The 20,304-nt window shown below is 41.2% G+C and overlaps 1 protein-coding gene across 3 annotated transcripts in view; it reads left to right on the top strand.

The window, feature by feature from the left end:
* Window positions 1-2,117: 2,117 nt before the first annotated feature.
* Window positions 2,118-20,304, top strand: part of OSBPL1A (oxysterol binding protein like 1A) — a 76,406-nt gene continuing 58,219 nt past the window's right edge. Inside the window, exons 1-9 of one of the 3 annotated variants that reach the window (XM_061360519.1) lie at window positions 2,118-2,212; window positions 7,525-7,647; window positions 11,250-11,335; window positions 13,316-13,390; window positions 14,500-14,611; window positions 15,447-15,532; window positions 18,780-18,924; window positions 19,662-19,729; window positions 19,810-19,854. In XM_061360519.1, coding sequence (XP_061216503.1) covers window positions 7,527-7,647; window positions 11,250-11,335; window positions 13,316-13,390; window positions 14,500-14,611; window positions 15,447-15,532; window positions 18,780-18,924; window positions 19,662-19,729; window positions 19,810-19,854 — 738 coding nt within the window. In that variant the 5' untranslated portion in view covers window positions 2,118-2,212; window positions 7,525-7,526. Of the gene's footprint in view, window positions 2,213-7,511; window positions 7,648-11,249; window positions 11,336-13,315; window positions 13,391-14,499; window positions 14,612-15,446; window positions 15,533-18,779; window positions 18,925-19,661; window positions 19,730-19,809; window positions 19,855-20,304 lie in introns of those variants that run through there. The other 2 variants (XM_061360517.1, XM_061360518.1) reach the window with 2 other exon arrangements.

The raw sequence follows: 20,304 nt of genomic DNA, 5'->3' as shown, positions 1-20,304 counted from the left end.
AGGAAAGACATTAAAGGAAAAAAAAAGATAAAATGATATTCTCAAAAGGGAAAGAAGCCTTGCTGTCAGCAACACTGTTTTTCTCATTTCCACTTAAAAGTCCAAACCACACTGGGTTATACTCTGGGAAGTGCAAGGAAGCAAAACATCGGTGAAAAAAAAGATGCCCCTTGAAGATGCTGGAAGCAGTGGGAGTATAGTGATCCTGACCAGGCCAGCACTGGGGGTCACTGATCTGCAGCACAAGCTACCTGAGCAGGCCCAGGTTTGTGCTGGCCTGCCTTCAGCCTGTGTGGTGGGGCTGAATTCCTTAGCTGCAGGATAAATTCCACCAGCTCCTTATCCCAGAAGAGCCTGCAGGCAACTCCAGCTTCGTGCAGGCAATTACATCATGGGCCTGGCCTTGCCTTTATCTAGCACTGCAGCAAGAAGTCCTCATGTGAACATCTTTTATAAAGAGCTGGTTTTGTTCAAGAAAATTAAAACAGCTCAAATGACCAAGGAGGAGCTTCCCTCCATGGATGGGATCTGTGCGGTGTGCTGTGGGAGAAGTCCATCCAGCGCCAAGCCAATGCTGCAGGAACATGGGGTTCACAGCACCTGAGGTGACATTAAGATTTACTTGCAATGTGCATTACTCTTCTCTATTTTGTCTTTTTTAAACAGTAATTTTATTAAGCTATTTGTCGTCAGGCCTTTCTTACTGAGATTCAGAGAAAAACCCTGCATTGGCTGGCTGAAGGATAAAGCTCTGCACTCTAAACTGTGCTGTGTTGCAATGTTAGTGGAGTAGGGGGATGCTGATACTTTCATTTTATTACAAAATTATATGAAGAATATTATAGATATTTTATATAGTATTTGTGTATGTAAAATACAATACAAAATAAGACAATGGAGCTTGGTTTTACTGTGAAGTTTTATTGTGAGCAGTTACGGCATTATGAAAAATGGCTCAAAGCCAGATACAAGAGGAAGAAATAAAGGGAAAATAACTCGGACAGACTGATAACAATGGCTGAGAGTATAAGAGAAGATACGAGCATGGGGATGAAACAGCTAGTGCTCTGAAAGTAAGGACAGCAACTTGAAGACCTGCTCCTAAGGAAAGTCAGAGTGGTTCTTCACTGAAACCTCTTGGATGTCACATACTTATTGCTGAAGCATCCCTGGAAGCAGATCTCTTTAAAATAATTAAGTGTCTAAACACAGTGAATTTGTGTTCTCTCTGCAGGTGTGGAGGTGTTCCTTTTCTTCTTTCGGTACTTTAGTATTAAAACAGCTATAAACAACACAGAAACACATAGCGTGCCTCATTATTTCTGTCTTAAGAGTTTCCCAAGAATTGCTCAGGTTTCAACTTGCCCACTTTTGGAGCAGGAGTTTCATCCTAATCTTTCGAGATAGTTTCTCATGGTACCTGTGGCTCCTGCCCTGCCTTTTCAAGCTCTCCTTCGGCATATGACACAGACTCAGTCATGCCTCAACACCACAAAGCTTCCATAATAAATTCCTGCAGAATTTCAAAGGCACACTGGGAGTTTGCAAAATGCAAACCCCTTCTCAGGTGCTAAAGGCAGAAAAACAAGTTGCTGGCTATTGACTTCAGGTGAAAGGTGCAATAGAGAATAAATAAGGGCAGGACAAACAGACAGGAAAGAGGAATGGATCAAAGGGTCTTGAATGGCGTGCTTTACTTTTTTTTGCACAGCAGTACGCAATCTCTCAGGTTGCTTTTGGCCATGCTGCTCTTAGGAGCAGTGTGTGCATTCACAATCTATTTTTTACTTGCACCACTTTTGTATAGGAGACCGAAATGATTCCCAAGACGACCCTTTTTCCCCGTGGTGATACATCTTTCTTGAACTCTCACAGTTCCCTTCTGAGACGTTTTGCCCACCCCCTCCGCATCTCTCCGAACGCCTATCCGTGCCTTCGCTTTCCCCGGGCTGGCGGCTCGCCTCAGCAAGGGCTGGGGCTCTCTCAGGGAGTGCAGAGGGGAGCCCAGGCCATGAACCCTACTTCATCCTTCGCGGCTCTTCGGCCAGACCCCTATCCCCGGCCTCGCGGGAAGGAGGGGGCCGGGACAAGGCGGGGCGGGGCTGCGCTAAGGGGGCCGGGCGTCTGCCCAGCACCGCCCGCCCTTCGCGGCGGGTTGTCGGGGGAGCGGCCCGCGCCGCCGGGACACCGCCGGCGGTCACGTGCTGGGCCGGTGCGTATAACAACGGGGCGGGGGGGGAATAGTGGGAGCTGCATGGAGCCGTGATGGGGGCGCGGCCGGCGGTGGGTCAGTGCACCCGCCACGGGGGGTGCGGGGGCAGCGTGGGCCTCGCCTTCTCGGTGCGGTGTTTGTGTTGTCGCTGCTGTTACTGCGCCTCACGCTTTGCCCCTCTTTCGTGCTCGCGGGGAGGGAGGGAGGGGGGGGATGCCAACTTCAGCCGGGGCCGCCGGGCCGGGGGAGCTGAGGAGGGGAGGATAAGGGGACGGGGCGAAGTATGTCCGCCCGCCCTGGAGGACTCCAGTTCGGGGTCCGGTTCCCTTCTGCAGTCGCTGGGATCGTGTTTGGAGTTGGGGGTGTCGTTGCTTCCCTGCTCAGACCCTCCCACAGCGGGACATGGCAGGCCGCCCGCCGTGCGGCCCGGAGTAAGGCTTGGCTGGAAGCGGAGGAGCCCGGGGGAGGTTGTGGCCTTCGGGAAGCGGCGTGAGCGCTTTTTGTGGGGAGCGGGTGGCCTTTCCTCCTCCTGCTCTCCGCAGCCTTGGAGCCTGGGTGTGAGCGCACCTTTCCCGCAGGCGAGAACCGGCCGTGACGGGTGACCCTGCCGCCTTAGAGAAGTGTTTAATTACCGGTACTGGAGCGAACTGCTCGGTTCCAGCCGCTTGTAGGGAACTTGCAGGCTCTGCTGAAGGTGTTGCGTTCTCGAACTGCCGTGCTTGCCTGCTGCTCCGGTGAGGGCTCGCCCTAGCTGCGGTAAGCTTGTTGGGAGATCCTGGGCTGAAAAAAACTCTTTGATGTTACAGGTCTAAACAGCGCGTACAAAGCAGCCAATGCCGAAGAACGGGGATTAGCTGAAATTGCTATTGCCTTGGCAGTGGTATCGAACAGATACTGTGTTACCGCATTTGTGTTCACTGTTACTTACTGCATTAATTGCTGTGTAGCAGACGGTAACTTTAGATAGGTGATGCTTTTCCATGAGGCTGTGTCATAGAAGCATGTGCAGCTTCTAGCTTCTAGATCTCTTTAGCTGAAGATGTAAAGAATTGATATTAGATAACATCACTCGTGCTTCTAGTACAGCAGCTCTTTCCTCTTGGAGCAGCTCCTGTCAGTGCAATGTGTTGTGTGGGTTTGTAGACAGGTTTTGTCTGTTTGTGCAGTTTGGTGCGTTTTGTCCTCCTCCTTTACTAGCGTTGCATTGTAACGTGTGCATGCTGGGACATGCCAGAAGACTTCCTGAGCAAGGATCATCCTTTCCTATAGGAATCTAGTTCTAATTGCTAGAGGGAGATCTCCTAAAATACTAGCCAGGGCTGTACTTTTTACCAACCTTACTATTTGTCACAAATGGAAAGCTTCCTATGCAACCAGTGGCAGCTGACTTGGAGCATTAATGTTGAATTGGGCAGTGCCAGTACTGCTTCTGTGCTTGACTCTGCTTGTCAAGCTGCAGCAGAGTAAAAACCAGCCATGTTTTGTTTAGTATGTTGTTGCTGTTCCAGGCTGTGTACATGGCAGGAGGCCTTAGCGGAAGAAATTGAAGCAAAAGCATGTGAGTCTTATCAGTAGTGTTGCCCCGTGGTCAGGGGTGGTGCTTTAGGTCTTTGTAGATTACTTAGTGAGAAAAGCAACTGGCTTTGCTTGGGTTTTTCCCTAGCAGTTGGATGAAGTTGGTAGTTTATATGCCAGCAGTTAGGCAGACTTCTGTAGTTTAGTATTCTGCAGACCTCCCTTAAGCAGGCATGCAGGCAGAATGGTAACCTGGGCTCTCTGCTCTGTGTTGGAAACGACCCCCATGTGGAGATGAGTGCTGTAATAACATGAGAAGATCACTCTGGCATAGGTTTTGTAGAAGATAAAAGCAGAGCATCTCAATGCTATTTTTTATACCTTCTTAAAGGATAAAAGTCAATTAGCAGTCAAGTACTGCTCCAGTAGTCTTAATGAGTTCAGTGGAAGTGCTCTGTAGTCGCATCTCTGCTGTATAGGAGACGCTAAATACCGTCCTTGTTCTTTGTCATGGCATACCAGTGACTGTAGAGGCTAGCATACAAGGCATAAAGCTGAGCTGTGAAAGGCAATTTAACGTTTATCAGCTGCTTAATGGAATAAGGTAATGGTGGCAACACCACTGACTGAACAGATGTCCGCTCTCTAAGTGGCTAGTAGCTATGCATAATTCATATAGGCTAACCTCCTAGTAGTATTGTATGGCTAATAAATACAAACCAAGCTTCTCCCTCAGTGCTGATGGTCTGGCTTAGTACCTCAAAACTGATGGGTGGGAATTTTGGGGCTCTCTTGGTAGTCGGTTGTATGACCAAATAAACTCCTGTCTCCGTGGAAGTGCAGCTTATGAAGTAGTTCTGTGTGCATAGTGTTTGAGTGCCCGTGTATGGATTTCTTTCCATACTCTTAAACTCGTGTCTCAGACTTCCACTGGTGGTTGCTCATCTTCATTATGGAGTAAATTCTGTTGCTTGAAACAGTAATTTCAAGATTATGCTAAACTCTGTTAAGAGCTCCTTTGCTGCCAGTTTTATTTAGGCACTTCATTTAGCTTGTTAGCTAAAACTTTGTTCTGTATTGCTTGTCTGATGAGTAACTGCATGCAGATTTGCTTTCCAGCCCAAATTGTAGAAATGTTTTCATGTGAATGATCCTTCTAACCATGATTAATAGTCAGAAAGTCATTTTTCTGCATCGCTGCATGCTTCAAGCTTCCAAAGTCTGTTTGAAATCGGAGGGTTGGGCCCAACAGCAAAGCCTTTGGTGACTAAACCAGTGAAGCAGAGAGGTCTTTCTTAGCCATGCTGCAATGCATGCCACTCTACTGCTAATATTTGCTTTAAAAGTAAAAATAAATCAGTGATTTTTAACCTAATGGCTATTTGTGGGGAGAAATATCCTGCAAGTAATTTTACAGTGATTCAGCTTTCCGTGTCTTGAGCTATTTAAGATTCTGCTCACACTCATAACTGGCCTGGCTGCACACAAGAGTTGTGCATTTGTATCACCTTCTTGGTTCCCTTCCCAAGCAATCTTTTCTTACTTCTCATCAATATTGGATGGAAACTGCAGGTTTTTAATGTGTTGAAGGTGCATTGCAAATCATACCTGCTGTGTATATGGCACGTTGACAAATGATATGGCATGACAATAGGAGTTTGTTTCATCTGAGACATTTGAAAGGTCGCTAAAGAAATACTGTCTGGGAGGGGGTAAAAATGAAGGATTGAGCTTTTCTTTCCCCCACCTCCATTCCTGATGGGTAGGTCAGCAAAATGAGCTCGAACTATCCTCTTAGCTTTTGTCTGTATAATTAGTCCTGCATCCTCTGCTCCCCTGAAAAACTATCACTTAGTTTCAGAGAACATATTGCATACTGATATTAATACATGAACACATTTGATTTTGATCTTTTGGACTCCGGTAGAACTGATTCATGGAGGGAAATTATACCTACCCCAGTAACAACAAACTGTGCTGTGTTACCTTGTGCAAGTGGATAGACTCCTGTTTAAAGAGTAGCTTCAGGGCTTGAAGGACTGCTACAAGAATTAATACTGTTTTGCTTTTCTAGTAGTACTGAAAAGCAGGTGCAAACAGGAGTATTGTCTGTCTACTGCTGGATAAGGCATATGTATCCTGTATCTGTGGTAAATTGCAGGTGGTTGATCCAGTCTGTTCTGAAACATGCTAGAAAAGGGCTTGCTTGGTGTCTCTGTCAAATTCTTTGAAAACAGATTTCCTCTCTCCCTTTCCTGATTGAGCAAAAGATAGGGGAAAACTCTGTTGTTAGTGCTTTGGTAGTCTATCCTAGAAATTGTAGGCTTCTCAGTCTTGAATACTGCAAGATCTGTCACACTTATAGCAGTTTTGTTGCTTAGTCAGTGATCTTGCTGGCTCCTCTTGCTGAATGGCTTCTCGTTTTAAGTGGCTGAAGAACTCCCTGCTTCTGTTGTATCTATGAGTGTGTGTGGTGCAGTCAAGCTGCCTCTTCAGTGCAGCAAGAGTATAAACAGTCTGTGGGACCAATCAAAACCTATTCTAGTATAGGAAAGCTATCTGTGCAAGGCCAGTAATGTTCTCTGTAATCATTAACTGACTATAGAAATCCAGATTCTGCAGGATCTGGTAAACCCAGTGTTGGGTGAATAAGCCAAACTGCAAACACTAAATATGGACAATCTCTGCTTTTACTGTTGTTTTTAGCAGCAATAAACTGTGTTGCAGTACAGCCCTTCTGAGGCTGCTTTTAAAATTGCTTCTTGGCACCTCTTTAAAGCAGTGTATTTAAATAGGACATTAAAATTGGTTTTTGCCTGTGCTGAGCTGCATCTGGGTCTCAGTTGTTGTAATAACACTTTAGGGGGAAAGAAAAGGGAGAGGGGGGGCAACACGAAGTCAGATTGTGATTCTTGTCAGTGTGGAAGAGGATTGGTCAGGACATCACATAGTAACTGTATTCTGCAGGAGTCCTGGTAAATAGCAGTGTCACTTGCCCAAAAGTCTAAGGCTCTGTCTAGTAGAGAGCTGGAAAAATAGGTGTGATAACAGGTTTTGTTTTCTCTTTTCTTTGAAAGATGTAAATACTCTTTTTTTTTCGTAGTTCAAGAGTAATAGCAAGATGAGAATTGGCTAGGGATGTGTTACAGTTAACATGTAACTTCTTTATACTGTACTGTTGTTTCTTAAAGATAAGGTCAAATCTGCAAAGTTGGTTTGAGTATCTGACCCCTCTCCAAGTCAAGGTTGGATGGGTCAAGTACCTGAGTGCAAGATCTGATAGTACTAGTGACTGATGGGTATCTGGGGCCTCCATGTGAACAGATTCTGCTCTGCAGGGGTGGAAGCCAAAATAAGACTCAGATAATTCTGAAGAAATATTTGGGCTAATAGATGTATCATTATCCTTTTTTTTTTTTTTTTCCTCATTGCCTCTGGAAATCTTAAGAGGGAAAATTTTACGAAGAAAAAGTAAATGCTTATTGGTTATGCTTGTAGCAAAGCTTGCCTTACTTGTGGCATGCAGTTCCAACTCCCAAGCCACACTTAGAACCAAGAAAACATGTGTGTTTTGTTACAAATTGCTTTGTATGAGGAATTTTAATGCCTCTTAGTGGCATGACTGAGTCTGGACTGTTGAAAACAGCTTGCACATGGATTTGTGTTCCAGGGAGGAAATAATAGTCTTTTTCATAACAGTGTTAGTATTAAATAAGGGACAAAAGTGAATAATAGTAAGCCATAACTTACAGCAGCATAAAAAAATCGCAAAATTGATTCCTTCATGTCTTTATTAGAGATGAGTACTGAAGCAGAACAGCAGCTTCTCCATGATGCTAGAAATGGAAATGCTGAAGAAGTTAAACAGCTGTTGGATACCATGGACAAAGGAGAAATAAGTTTTGATGTCAACTGTAAAGGTTAGTAGCCTTTCTCAAATGTCTGTAATCTTACTGTTGAAGCCACAGCTAGTGAAACCGTTACTGACAGCATTATCTTACTTTCTTTGGAGTGCTCAATAGAGTAATAAAACCCACTTAAACAACTGCTTTTACCCCATGGCTTAAGGCAGTACTTGCATAGGGGAGAGATCATAAAAGCAGAGCACACACAGTTTTAATGCACAGAAAACCTCAGAGTAATCTGTGGAAGTGTCAACACACCAAAGAATCAGTATCTCTTTCCTGTGTTCATGCTTTTGCCAACTTTGGAGCTTTATAATGCTGAACAAAACAGACTGGTGCCAGGGGATGGTTCAGGGAGATAAAGAGCCTCTAACAGGGCTGCAGAGATAAGGTCACTTGTTTGTGCTCTACTAAGTATGATTTTTTTTTATTTTATTTTTTTAATTTTCCTTAAAGATCTGTGTTTCATTATATAGTATCAGCAGCTACATCTTTTGCTGCTTGCAGGAATGGTTGGGACAAATCATAGACTCATAGAATGGTTTGGGTTGGAAGGGACCTTAAAGATCATCTAGTTCCAGCCCCCCTGTCGTGTGCAGGGATACCTTCCACTAGACAGGTTGCTTGCAGCTGTGTCCAGCCTGGCCCAAACACTTGCAGAGATGGGGCATTCAGTGTGTGCTTTTTTGCCATCAGCAGGTGCACTAGGTTACTTGGGAAAAGAAAGTAAAACTGCTACTTGCATCTGGGTCTTTGGCCAGCACTGCAGTTTTGGACATGCATAGCTAACGTAGCTATGTCTAAGCAACTTTCTTGCTTAAAACTTCAAATTGGGACTGGATTTGCAGGCTTGCTATCAGTTGCAGACTGCCTTATTTTTATATTCATTTAGTATTCATTGTATTTCTTTTTATTTACATGAGTGTGTTTCTGGTTGCTTCACAAAAGTGGATGTATATCCCACTCTTTCTGCCCAGACTGGTGTTTCTTTGTCATTGTTTAACTGTTAAGCAGTACTGAGAAAAGTGTGCTGCAAAGGGAGAGGGGAGAGAGTAGCTATGCTTCCTCTCAGCCATGACAGAGGGAACACCTTGCCCTAAGGCGCAGGGAAGCTTGGTACCTGAAAAAGCTCTATCTCTTTCCTAAGTCTCCATTCTTAATCATCAATTTACTCATCCTTTTGTTTGACTACCCAGCCATGTTTGTGTTTTCCCAATAGTTAATGTAATCACCTCAGAAAAACAAGCTGTAATACAAACCCTTGCTACTTCATCTTCAGGGAGCTAGTTCATAATTTAAAGGGGAACCAGACAGAACTTGATAGAGCTGAAGTTCTCCACCCTTACAAGTATGTCCTTTGCAAATATTCAAGACCCTGTGTGTAGTGCCTAAACAATTGGAATAAAAGTACTTTTAAGATTCATGCAACAGTACCCATAAATAAGTTGCTGAAGTCTCTTGCATTAGATTTCACAGCTTCTCAGATATGTTCCTATACATAGTCTGAAGTCAAGAAAGCACAATGAAATGGCATAACCTGCAGACCTGTATTATATCAAGCAAACTGATCTCTGGTCAGCATTCCTACTCAAAGTCAAATGTTAGTCTCGTGCAAGTGTGCAGACTCGCCTGAGGAAGGAAAAGATGGAGTTTAGCTGTTACCCTTCCAGTTTAACACTACATGGTCGGCCAGTTAATACATGCTTGTCAAGAGGTCTGGGAAGCTAGGGCAAATGTGCTGGTGATAGTTCATGTTAAACAAAATACTTCTGAATGTGGAATCTCTACACAGTCAAATACCTGATTTCTAAATTCTGATTTATTCCACCTCCCTATCCTTGCACCTTCCCCAGGGTAATGCTGTCCTGTTTTAAAATAGTAATAATTAAAAAAAAAAAAAGGCAAACACTTATGGTCACTTTAAGAGAGGTAACAAACTCCTCAAGAGCTTAAGAAGTAACTGCTCAGCTAACATCAGATATGTGAACATTTAGAGTGGATGCAGAACAAGGGCCTCTGGCATTTTATTCGGAGAACTACAGTTCTGGACAGGTTCCTGATTTTGCTTGTGTTTGTGGATTATTTTGTTTGTTTGTTTGTTTTGTTTTGTTTTGTTTTTTGTCATGACTGAAATCCCTGACAGCAGCACTGCCTTGTCAGTCCTGTAACTCATGACTTCCTTGGGCTAACTGTATGTATTCAGTGCAACTTGGGCCTTTTCTGTATGCTTTCAAAGAACCTTCTTCCCTACTAGACTGAGGGATGAATGATGTCCATTTAGTATGTTATCCAGAATAAAGAGCCTCAGAGTTAGTGATCCACACAGTATTTATCTTCCATGGTACTTTATTTCCTCAGTCATGTAGGGCAGGAACCCTGTTATAGGCCAGACTGGCATGAGGGAAGATGCTAAATCTCAGGTAGAAACAAGAGAAAGAGTTAAGAAAGAGAATAAAATAACAAAAGAAATAACCACTAAAGGGCAGAAATGTTTAGCTGGAAACAGTTACAAGAAATGGGAAGATACTTCACCTCTGAACCACATTCTAGTGTTAATTTGTAATACAACAACAGAAAGAATTATGAACTTGCAAGACCAGCAGTTCTCTTTTTCTTTGTGCTAATGGCTTGTCTCCTCAGGGTAAACTTATGTAGTGTTCCAAGCCTTTGTGCTTGAAGATACACAAAAGGGAAAAACTTAATGGTGGCAGTAATTCAGAATATTTTCCAATGCCTCACTTTTACTTTGCTTCCAAATACAAAATGACAGCTTTTAGGTGGCACTTGAAATGCTGTGAGTCTGTTGATTAGTAAAAACAAAGCACAAATAGGCTTTGCTTTACAGTTACAATTGGAAACTAACATCAGTTGTTAAAGTAGTAATCTCTAATGCTTTAGTATCTTGCTTTTAAAGAAATGATTGTAGGATAGCTTGTGAATTTCATTTATACAGCCAGTCCTCCACAGCATGCTTTAAATGCTCTTTAAAGCATAAAGAATAATTTCCTTTGCATGGTCACTTCTATGCCTACTTCCTGCCTGCACTTAATCATTCCTGCAGAGGCTTAGAGCTGTAGGTGGTACATGAGCTCTACACTGCAGAGCTTTCAAATCATAATACTTAGTAAGGCTATCCTTATTAAAAATGAGTACAAGCACAAGGTAACAACCCCCCCCTAACACTAGGTCATCCCTCCGGTTTTCTTTTGAATCCTCTTTTTGGAAGATGGGTTGTCCTACCTCTTATTTGTGTGCAGGAAATAAAATCAGGTTAACTTTTATAGGTACACAAGATAAATGTGTACTTGCATGCACTGTTTTCATAGTGAATGAAAGTAACTGAAGCCGCTGTTGAAGAACAAGCTATTACATGGAAGAAAAGTTTTATTCTCCATTATCCTATGTGACTTTCTCCTTTCAGAAAGGTTTTGTAGGTTTCAATCTCATACTATCAGACTGCATTACAGTTTACTAATTCAGATGATAAGAACAGATGCTTCCAGCCTCCTTGCTCCTCTGTTACTATGGAGAATGACCATCCATGCCAGCCTCCAAGCACATTACAAGATCTTTCTTGTATCGTGACCAAAACTTAATTTACCTGTTTTGTCTTTTAGGCAGAAGTAAATCCAATATGGGTTGGACACCACTTCACCTTGCTTGCTACTTTGGGCATGCTGTTGTAGTAGAGGATTTGCTGAAGGTATATTTCTACTTGCTTCTATGTGAAGGCAGAAAATTCTTTGTTCTTGGAGGTAGTTAATATTTATTCAGGTTTTTGTGATAGGGGAAAGGCAGCTTTGTAGAGAGGCAGAGTCACTCCTGCAGTTTATCTGCATGTAATGTAGAGATAAATGATTGTTAGAATTAAAGAATGAAAAAACTGCAGTATGGGTCAGCCCAGTTTACAAGGACCCAAAATAGTGACAGTGAAAGTCTATACAGTGATATACAATTACATTGAACAGTTTCTACGTTAATACTTAGTTAACTTTCTCATGAGTATGTGCGTTTGTGTAACCGTCTGATTGTAGGAATTAAAGATGTATAGTATCTAAGTATGCGCTCATAAAAGCTTCAGCCTTTTTCAAGCTTAGTGGATATCTACATATAATAAGCCAGCATCTGACACTTGTAATGCAAACGCTTCAAAGGCCTGTCTAGCTTACTGTGATACATAAATTACATAGCTTAGGCAATTACAGTTACTGAGTTGTGGGAAAGGCTAAAGTAAAAATAATAATCTGTTATCTAATTGTATGTTGTGCATTGAAGCGTGTCCAGGATTCTGTGCCAAGTAACCTGTTTGTTTCTTCCCAGGTGCAGGCTCACATAGTATCATTTTTTTCTAACATCATTGAAATAATGAACACATGATGAACCTCTGTTATCAGAGCTGACCTATTTGTATCTTGGGAGCCATATCTGCACTGTATTAGCAACTGTTTCTGACTGAATTTATTTTTTTTACTCTCAGCTCTCAGAGTAGTTTCAACTAATCCTAATTGTATTTATACCCTATTCATGTTGGAAAAATTTTCCTGTCAATGGCAAGAACGTGCTAAGCAACCTCAAGTATTTGAAATTCATTCCAAATAAAGGCTACCAGCCACACTTACGACTCTGAAAGAGGAAACAAAATTGGGATTTCTTTGAGGAGTTCTTCTCTGGCCTGCACACTTAGATAATGCCGTTCTCAATCCAAGTGGGCTACTTTCTTCTTAGCCCATAGGGCTCTTAAAGAACGAGTTAGTTAAAGAAATAGTAAAGGAGGCTGTGCATCTCTGAAAGCTAGGCATATAGTGTGTCTGTGTACTTGTGGCTAGATTTTGTGCTTGAAGAGCAAGTGAATGAGGAATTACCAGAAAAAGAACTCCGGAACTAGTCAGGTTCATCAGTTAACTTCAGGCAGGCAGCAGTGACCTGGGTAAATTACGTGACTTTAAACATATGTGACAAACTTAAGTAAGTTCTGCCCTTTTTCTGACCTTTTGAGGTTAGGTAAAGCAGTGTAGAAGAAATGCTTAAAGAAAGGATAGGATTTCTTGCTTTCCTGGAACAGTGCCTGTGCAGTGTGGCAAGCAGTCTTCCTTTCAGATAAAAGCTATGAGATGAAGAAATTGTGTGATAAGAGGAAGGGACATTCAAGCCAAAGATTGTAGAAGAGAAAAGTGAGAAAGTTTCACTTCAAGTGAAAAAACAGTAATAGGTTTCTGGAGGGAACACCACTTGTTAAATCAGGAACACCAGGAGGCTGGTACTACTCTGTGCGTCTGTAATAGTACATATAAGTGTGTTATACAGTAGCACCGCAGTTCTTTCATTAAGTCATTTGGGTTTTTTTCCAACACCTACACCCCCAGCCCTATAAATACCCCCAAAACAAACCAACAGTGCCCCCATTCCCTGTGTTAAACTACTTTCCATATACCTTCTTCAAAGTGAGAGGCCTGAAAAACACGCAGGAGGAATTTCCTTTTGAAGCAGTTTATAGAATGCTGGTTATAAATCTTACATATGTAGTTTATCTTTGCTTTCTGGGATAGCTTTATTACAGTTCTCATCTAATTTGCTATGAGGCCTGCATTAGTGTCCTGTCCTCCCCTTCCCCCCAGGTCAGAGGGGATAGCTATGTAGTTTTTGCTGGAAGGACATTCAGTTGTCTTTGGGTCTTGCTGTTTAGGCGGGTGCAGATGTGAATGTGCTGAATGACATGGGGGACACTCCACTCCATCGTGCAGCTTTCACTGGACGTAAGGTAAAGTACGTTGGCTTTTTAAAGCTTCAATTGTAGAACTGGGGAAATACTAGCAATAAGATCACTTGGTAAAGATGTTTTTGTAGTGTCTAAAACTTACCTGTTTTGGTACAGTGCATTCAAAAGGACTAGGCATATTGCCTAGATGCTGTAACTCTGTCCAAAACAAAATCGTGGTACAAAAATCAGTATTTTGAAAATGGGAGAACATTGGTCCATGGCTTCCCTTGGTATATTTTATGTCCTTTTTTAGCTTTGTGTTGTAAAGATTTTGCTGGCAGACAGAAATAACAGTTGCCTTCACCTATAGCACTGTGCATTAGTTGAGTTGTGTAACTAATTTACATTGCTTCTGTTCTGTATGTCAGACAATGCTGAAGCATAGCACTACCTGTAGCGGCAGGTTCTAATTCCTGTGTAGAAACCAGTATAAAGATATCTAATCTACTACTGAAGTACAACAGATTAATTTATGTTTGTGTCTGGTATGTTTGATTCAGTAAAAGGATTAGGGATTGCTCCTCCCAACTAGTTGCATATTTACACAGAGACTAACCACATTGTTTTAATCTTAGTGGCTTTTGGAGTGGGAAAAAATAAAAATTAGGACACATTGGTCCATTTGGTGTCTGGAAGTGCTGTTTCTTCATAGAAAACTAGAACTAAAGAGTTTTTTTGTAGGCCTGTAACGTCAGACTACTTTGATTGCTTCCCAGAAGCCGCTGTCATTCCCAAAGTAGTACTGCCCCTACAGATAACCTCTTGGCCCTTCAGAAGGAGTGACTATATAGTTGCTCATCAGAAGAGCTATTCGTTCTATTTTTGTCTTCAAATTCAGCATTTACTTCAGGCACACCAGCTTTTAAATCTGAGCAGGTCTGTTCACCTGAAACAGATCTGTCAGTTCTTCAGCATGACACGTGAGAGGGGAGGTTGCAGTTAGTCTTACTCTCCAATCTCTCTAAAACATTCCTTCCTGTTTTTGTAAGTCATCAGTGGTGAGAAGCTGTTACACAGCGCATCTCACAGGATGTTAGTAGCTGCAAAGCCTGATTGTGGCCTTGCCATAGCAGAGAGAGATAAGCAGTGTTTTTCAAATTGTTTTCCAGGAGGTGGTGATGTTACTCTTGCAGCATAATGCTGATACTTCTATCGTTAATGGGAGTGGAGAGACTGCAAAAGAAGTTACTCAAGATAAAGACATAAGGAATATGTTGGAAGGTAACTTTAATAGGCCATAGCCTGTTGCTTTTTTTCCAGCGCTTGTACGTTCTAAAAGCTGACTCTTCTCTTGCAGGTTGCACAAGCTCAATTGATTTATTTTTTTTTTTTCTTCCTAATGACCAAATTTAAAGGGAAGTCACAGTTAATGTCTGCAAGCAACTTGGAGAATTAAGTGTTGTCAATGCCAACAGCATTATTAAAGTAACTATTTCAACCCTGCTGGGGTAATCCTTGCTACAGCTCTGAATGTTACATGGCAGTCAAAGCCTTAATGGTGTCCAAATAGCTATATAGGCTCACTGCTTACAGTTCTGGAGAGTTCAAGAGCTGTGTTGCTTTCTGGGGTTATGTGTTATGCGTAAATGTTGCTGAAGGTCTGTCTAGTACATGTATGTGTGAAAAGTTCTCTCTTCTGATTCTACATGTAAGTGCTGCTTATCTGCTGGATTGTTAAAGAGTATAATTTCTGTAGGATGGTAGGAAGAGTAGAAGAGAAACTGGAAAGAACACAGGAAAGATCTAATGGGAGTGTCACATAGTTCCACTGTTTCCCTTTTACTAGGGAATGGGGTTGGGTTGTGTTAAAAAAAAAAAAACGACAACAACAAAAAACACATGTACATATATATGTTGTTACGCCCATGCATCTTTTCAAATATTACATGGATTTGTTCTGACACAGACTTCTGTGAATAAATGTTCCATTTCTACCTGTTCCAAATAAATAATGGTGGAAACTTGTGCTTTTCTAGGCTTGTTTTGATACAGTTTTGATGCTTGCTACTTTATTGAGACTGACCTTAAACTTGGGTGGCTTTCTGTTTTTTAATAGCAGTGGAAAGAACACAAGAAAGGAAACTGGAAGAAGAACTCTTAGGAGCAGCAAGAGAGGGGGAAACAGGGAAACTGACTGCCTTGGTAAGAATTCAAGTTGCTGTAATAATTTTATGTCAAGTGGTTCAAGCCATAATGCAACAACATATGACATTAGGCCTTGCATTTCTAAGTGCTGTGACTTCAGATTATGAGTACTGTGCACCTCATTACCTTGGTGAGGTGCTGAACCCTCAAGGGTTTTCCAGCTGCCTTGTTGTTATCTGCAAAATAATGCTTTTTCAGCTTCTTTCATGTTTCTCAATACTGTTGTAACTAGCAGTGTAATGGTTCTAGATCTACTGGCTTAAGGTTATGTTTTGTGGATACTTTAATTTAGTCATGGATGCCTAGGTTTTCACCACATGTTGTATTTTAAATCTTGAAAGTAAGGTTTTGTTATCATCTGTTGCAGCTGAAGTCTATTTTTTAATGGACAGTCATCTGCATAGCACAATTTCTGCTGAGTAGGAATTGAAAACTGTGTGTGTGCACGCAGTCATAGTAAACTCAAGCTGAGCAATACCATGGCGTGGTGAGTCTATTGGAGAAGCAAAACACAGAAGAATTGAGACTGGAAGCTGTCTCTTGAGACTATCTAGTCCAGCTCTTATTCCCAGAGCAGAATAAAATAGAGCAGGTTACCCAGGACCATACCCAATTGGGTGTTTTTACATATCCAGGGTCTCAGTGCTTGAACTAAAGCTTTTGAGAGTCCAGAAGAGTTTACTGGAAGTAAAACATGCAGTATTTAACACTTTCTACCTGGTTAGCACCTTTACTAATGACTTCTAAGTCATCAGAGCAGTCCAAATAAATCTATGTACTTCTAATGGAAAATTCACAAGCCCAAGACCTGTATATTGATAAATGTGACATTCTCATCTGCCTATAAGCCACAGTGAGCATCCATTCAAAATCTGTTTCTATCCTCTGAATTCTTCTGGTCTGAAGAGGCCTTGACCTAACTCTTCACATGAAAACTGTTTTAGAATATTTTGTCATCCTTGTAATTTTTATGTGTACTTTTTGTACTATCCTCTTTGAATTGGAGAGGGAACCAGAGCTGTACACAGCACTCAAAATGTGGAAACGGTACATTAATACACTGTCATGATTGTATTATTTGTAATTAAAACACTGGCATAGCTGATCTGTTCTTCAATCTGGTAATTTTTTTTACACTTGCAGCATTTGATGCTGCATGCCTGCTGACTAAGCTTTAAACTGATGTAGAAAAAGATGGCTCCTCGTAGAAATCTGTCATTTAATGAACTACCTTCTCTTATGTGCCATGTAACCATGTAACTCTTGCATGCACTTGTAACTCTTCCTGTAAACATTTTAATTTCTAAATGATTTTTCAAACTATTTAGTATCATTGAGCTCTGTATATATGAGAACAACTACATGTTAACCTCTCAAACTCTTCAAAGTATTTGCCACACGTTTGACCCTGATGCAGTTTTTTTAGGTCAGGTCATAACTGATGTTTCTTGGAATTGTTTGGTGAGTGCTTGGACCTCTGCCCATTGAATTACAATTTTAAAACTCATGATGACTCTTGATGAAGTCCAAAGAACTTTCTCTACTTACTGTTCTATAGTGTAAACCTCCTTGACTTTCCTACTCTAAGGTTAGTACATCTGTGGACGATTTGTGTAGCTCTTCTGAACTGCTCTTTATCCTGACAATTCCTCATACTTTGCCTACTTATTTTTTCAGGCCTTTCTGCTCCTACTGTATTATTTAATCTTTTTTTCTTAGCTATTATGTTCATGAATAGCTGCTTACATCTACTTTTACTGTGAGACCTAACACACCAGAACTTATTCTCTACTGCCCTGCTTTTACATCAGAGTGCCACTTCCATGAAAGATATTTTTTTTTATTACTAGCTTTCATGTTTCTCGATTATCTTTACCAGAAAAGACCATACTGTGTCTTGTAACACAATATTCTGGAAGAGGTAGTTTAATGGGACAGTTCATCTAAACCTTCTAATTGGACTTCAGACCACTTATTCTTCTGCCTTTCCTGCACACACTTCATAACTGCTCCTTCTGTAGAAGCTTCTTGAAGTCAAATGGTAGTGGTGGCTTTGTGCTTCTCTTTGTCAAGATTCTCACTACATCAGTATGTTTTGCTACTAAAAGCTAGACCTTCAGTAGCTGAAGCTTAACCCAGGCTTTTTAGTTTACTTGAGGCAAAACCAGTATGTTTTTCCTGTGAGTTCTCAAATGTACCATGCACTTACTGAAATTACTGGAGAGCTTTTTATCTCAGTTAGTTGACTATTAATTAATTGCTGCTCTGGAATCCTGTTATTATGGAGCAATTTCTCTAAGACAGCATTTGGCCAATGCAGAAGGCTTAAACTGAGTTTCTCTAAAACTGTTGCCATGCATTTGTGACTCTAGTCTCCTAAGACTGCTTAAGCTATAATGGCTGATTATTGTGTAGAATGGCTTGGGTAGGAGAAGACCTTTAAAGGTCATCTAGCCCAGCCCTGATGTTCCCATCCAATACTGATGTATTTGAAGAAGTGTAGTGGTATTTTAGAATGGTTAGTATTGTTATGCTTAATGACCATTCTCTTTGATGGCGTCAATTTCTCAAAATACATTGTGTCCAAGGAAAACTTAGGGGTTTTTTGGGTTGGTTTTTTTTTTCCCTCTGTAACATTAGAGCAGCTATATAAAGGTCACATGGTAGTTAACTCTTCAGAACACAGCTAAACTGTAATTGTATAACAAACTGCCTATACTGAGAGCTTCTAAATGGCCTAGGACAGCTCAGTCACTGAGAGTGTCATGCCTGACACCCTTCTGTACAAAGTTTTAACTCTCTAAAACAGGGTGGCTGCACAAACTTGTTCTGGGTTTAGCACTAGCCTGTGCTAATTTTCAGACTGTGCCTGGGAGCCTTCTACAAGGAACAGTAGATTTTGATAGTAGAATCTAACAGGGCTGTTCTAGCAATGTTAAGTGGCTGAACTGCAGTGCTGCACAACTCTATCTGGAGCTGTGCAGTTGTGCAGGATAAATGTTTCCATGTTGTGCAGTAGAGGTGAAAGGGGTACAGCAAGCAAAAAACCTGAAGTTTGTTACTCTAGCTGAACATCTCGATTGTTGTAGCTCATGCCTTTCTCATAACACTTGTTACATGCCCTCTTTGTTGACAGATCTACACTGAAGCATCCTAGTTAGGAACAGCTAACTTTGAAAAGAATACATGTGGCATTTGGCAAGGGATCAAAACAGATAACTATGTACAACTTTGTTTTTTCCAGTTGAACAGGCCCAAACCACCTTACATCAACTGTACAGATCAGATGGGAAACACACCATTGCATTGTGCAGCGTACCGTGCCCATAAGCACTGTGCATTGAAACTTCTAAAAAATGGAGCAGATCCTAAAATAAGAAACAAAAATGGTGAGTAGCAAATGCAAGTACACAAGGTATTTAGAGGACACAGAAATTCAACAGCTTCTATAAAGCTATGTTACTTACCGCTCAATGTTCAGGGAAAATCTTATGGTGCTTTGCAAGCTTTGTGTCACTAACAGAGGAAGCCCAGCACTGACTAAATTGCAGGAGACTTAAGAACTGTAGCAAAATACTTATGTATGCTTTTATTTTTCAAACTTACTCGTTTCTGAAAAATTTACCTGCTGTCTTAATTATGAAATGTGCCTGACTTTTGTTTTCTTGATGCTAAATGGTGAATACAAGTAACAAAAAAGGAGTGGTAAGATTGGACATGTGGCCTAGACAAAGTGACTCTTAAGAAGGTGGCTTCTAATGAAAGCAAATGCAGGAAAACTTTATGCTGATGTTGTGTGAACTTCGTACTTGTTATCTGATTAAAGGTGCCTCTGTCTTGAGATCTGTGAAACTTCTGTACTGTTTCTATAGCTGAAGAGCTAAAAACAAGTAAGACCAAAGGCTTCTCTGTGGCTAGTAGAACTCTGAAGGATGGTTCAGTGCACTGAAGTTTAGAGCCTTTTTAGTCTTCTGCCACTGAGGAGCTTATGTTCCCCAATTCCAAGTAAACATAGAAGCCTGTGGGACTAAATTTTGATCAATAAATGGAGTGTCAGAATATTTTTTGAAGTACATTTAGGTTCGTTTGCATCAAATTCTCATGCTTCGTCTTGGTTACTAAACAGATCAGACGCCCCTTGATCTAGCCCAAGGTGCAGAAATGAAACTGATACTGGGAGGTAAAACTGGAAAGGTAGGAACTTTTGTATCCATTTAAAATGCCAAGGCTGTCTAGTTGAAGCTATTCCTACATGAGCTTTAATTTCTATGCAGGTCATCAACAAACCCTTGAGACGATATGAAGGTCTCCTATGGAAGGTATATCTTACTTGCTTTTCTAAAATAGCTTGCAAGACCACAGAGTATGTCCTTTTCTGTGCTTAGTGAGAATTACTGTGAGAGGGAGCTTTTCAATAATACATTTGTTAAATTATTGTAGTATAGTGGATAAATTATAGATGAGTTGGCTGAGTGGAGCAGTTACTAGACTCGTGGCACTTTAATCTTAACCTCAGTTCCTAAAAACTGTCTTTTTTTTTTCTTTATTTCTTTCCTGAATGGATGGCTTTGACAATGTATGACTGATATTGCCACAAGTTCACTATCTTCAAGAAATCTTAAAAAACCAAGATGACAGATGTCAGTCAAGTGGTTGTTTAAAGCTTATTTTGCTCTGATACTTAAGTGAATATTTTTTCCCTTGTTAAAAGAAAACAAAAAAGTCTCAGTATTAGATGAATGCTTAGGTTTCATATTCCTTAATGAAAT

This window comes from Neopsephotus bourkii, unplaced genomic scaffold (assembly GCF_033783945.1).
Source record: "Neopsephotus bourkii isolate Nb327-2 ecotype Australia unplaced genomic scaffold, CSIRO-AGI_Nbou_v1 NB_1027, whole genome shotgun sequence".
Classification (NCBI taxonomy): Eukaryota; Metazoa; Chordata; class Aves; order Psittaciformes; family Psittacidae; genus Neopsephotus; species Neopsephotus bourkii.
Note: the sequence above shows the minus strand (reverse complement) of the source record. Positions and strands in the feature narration are given on the sequence as shown.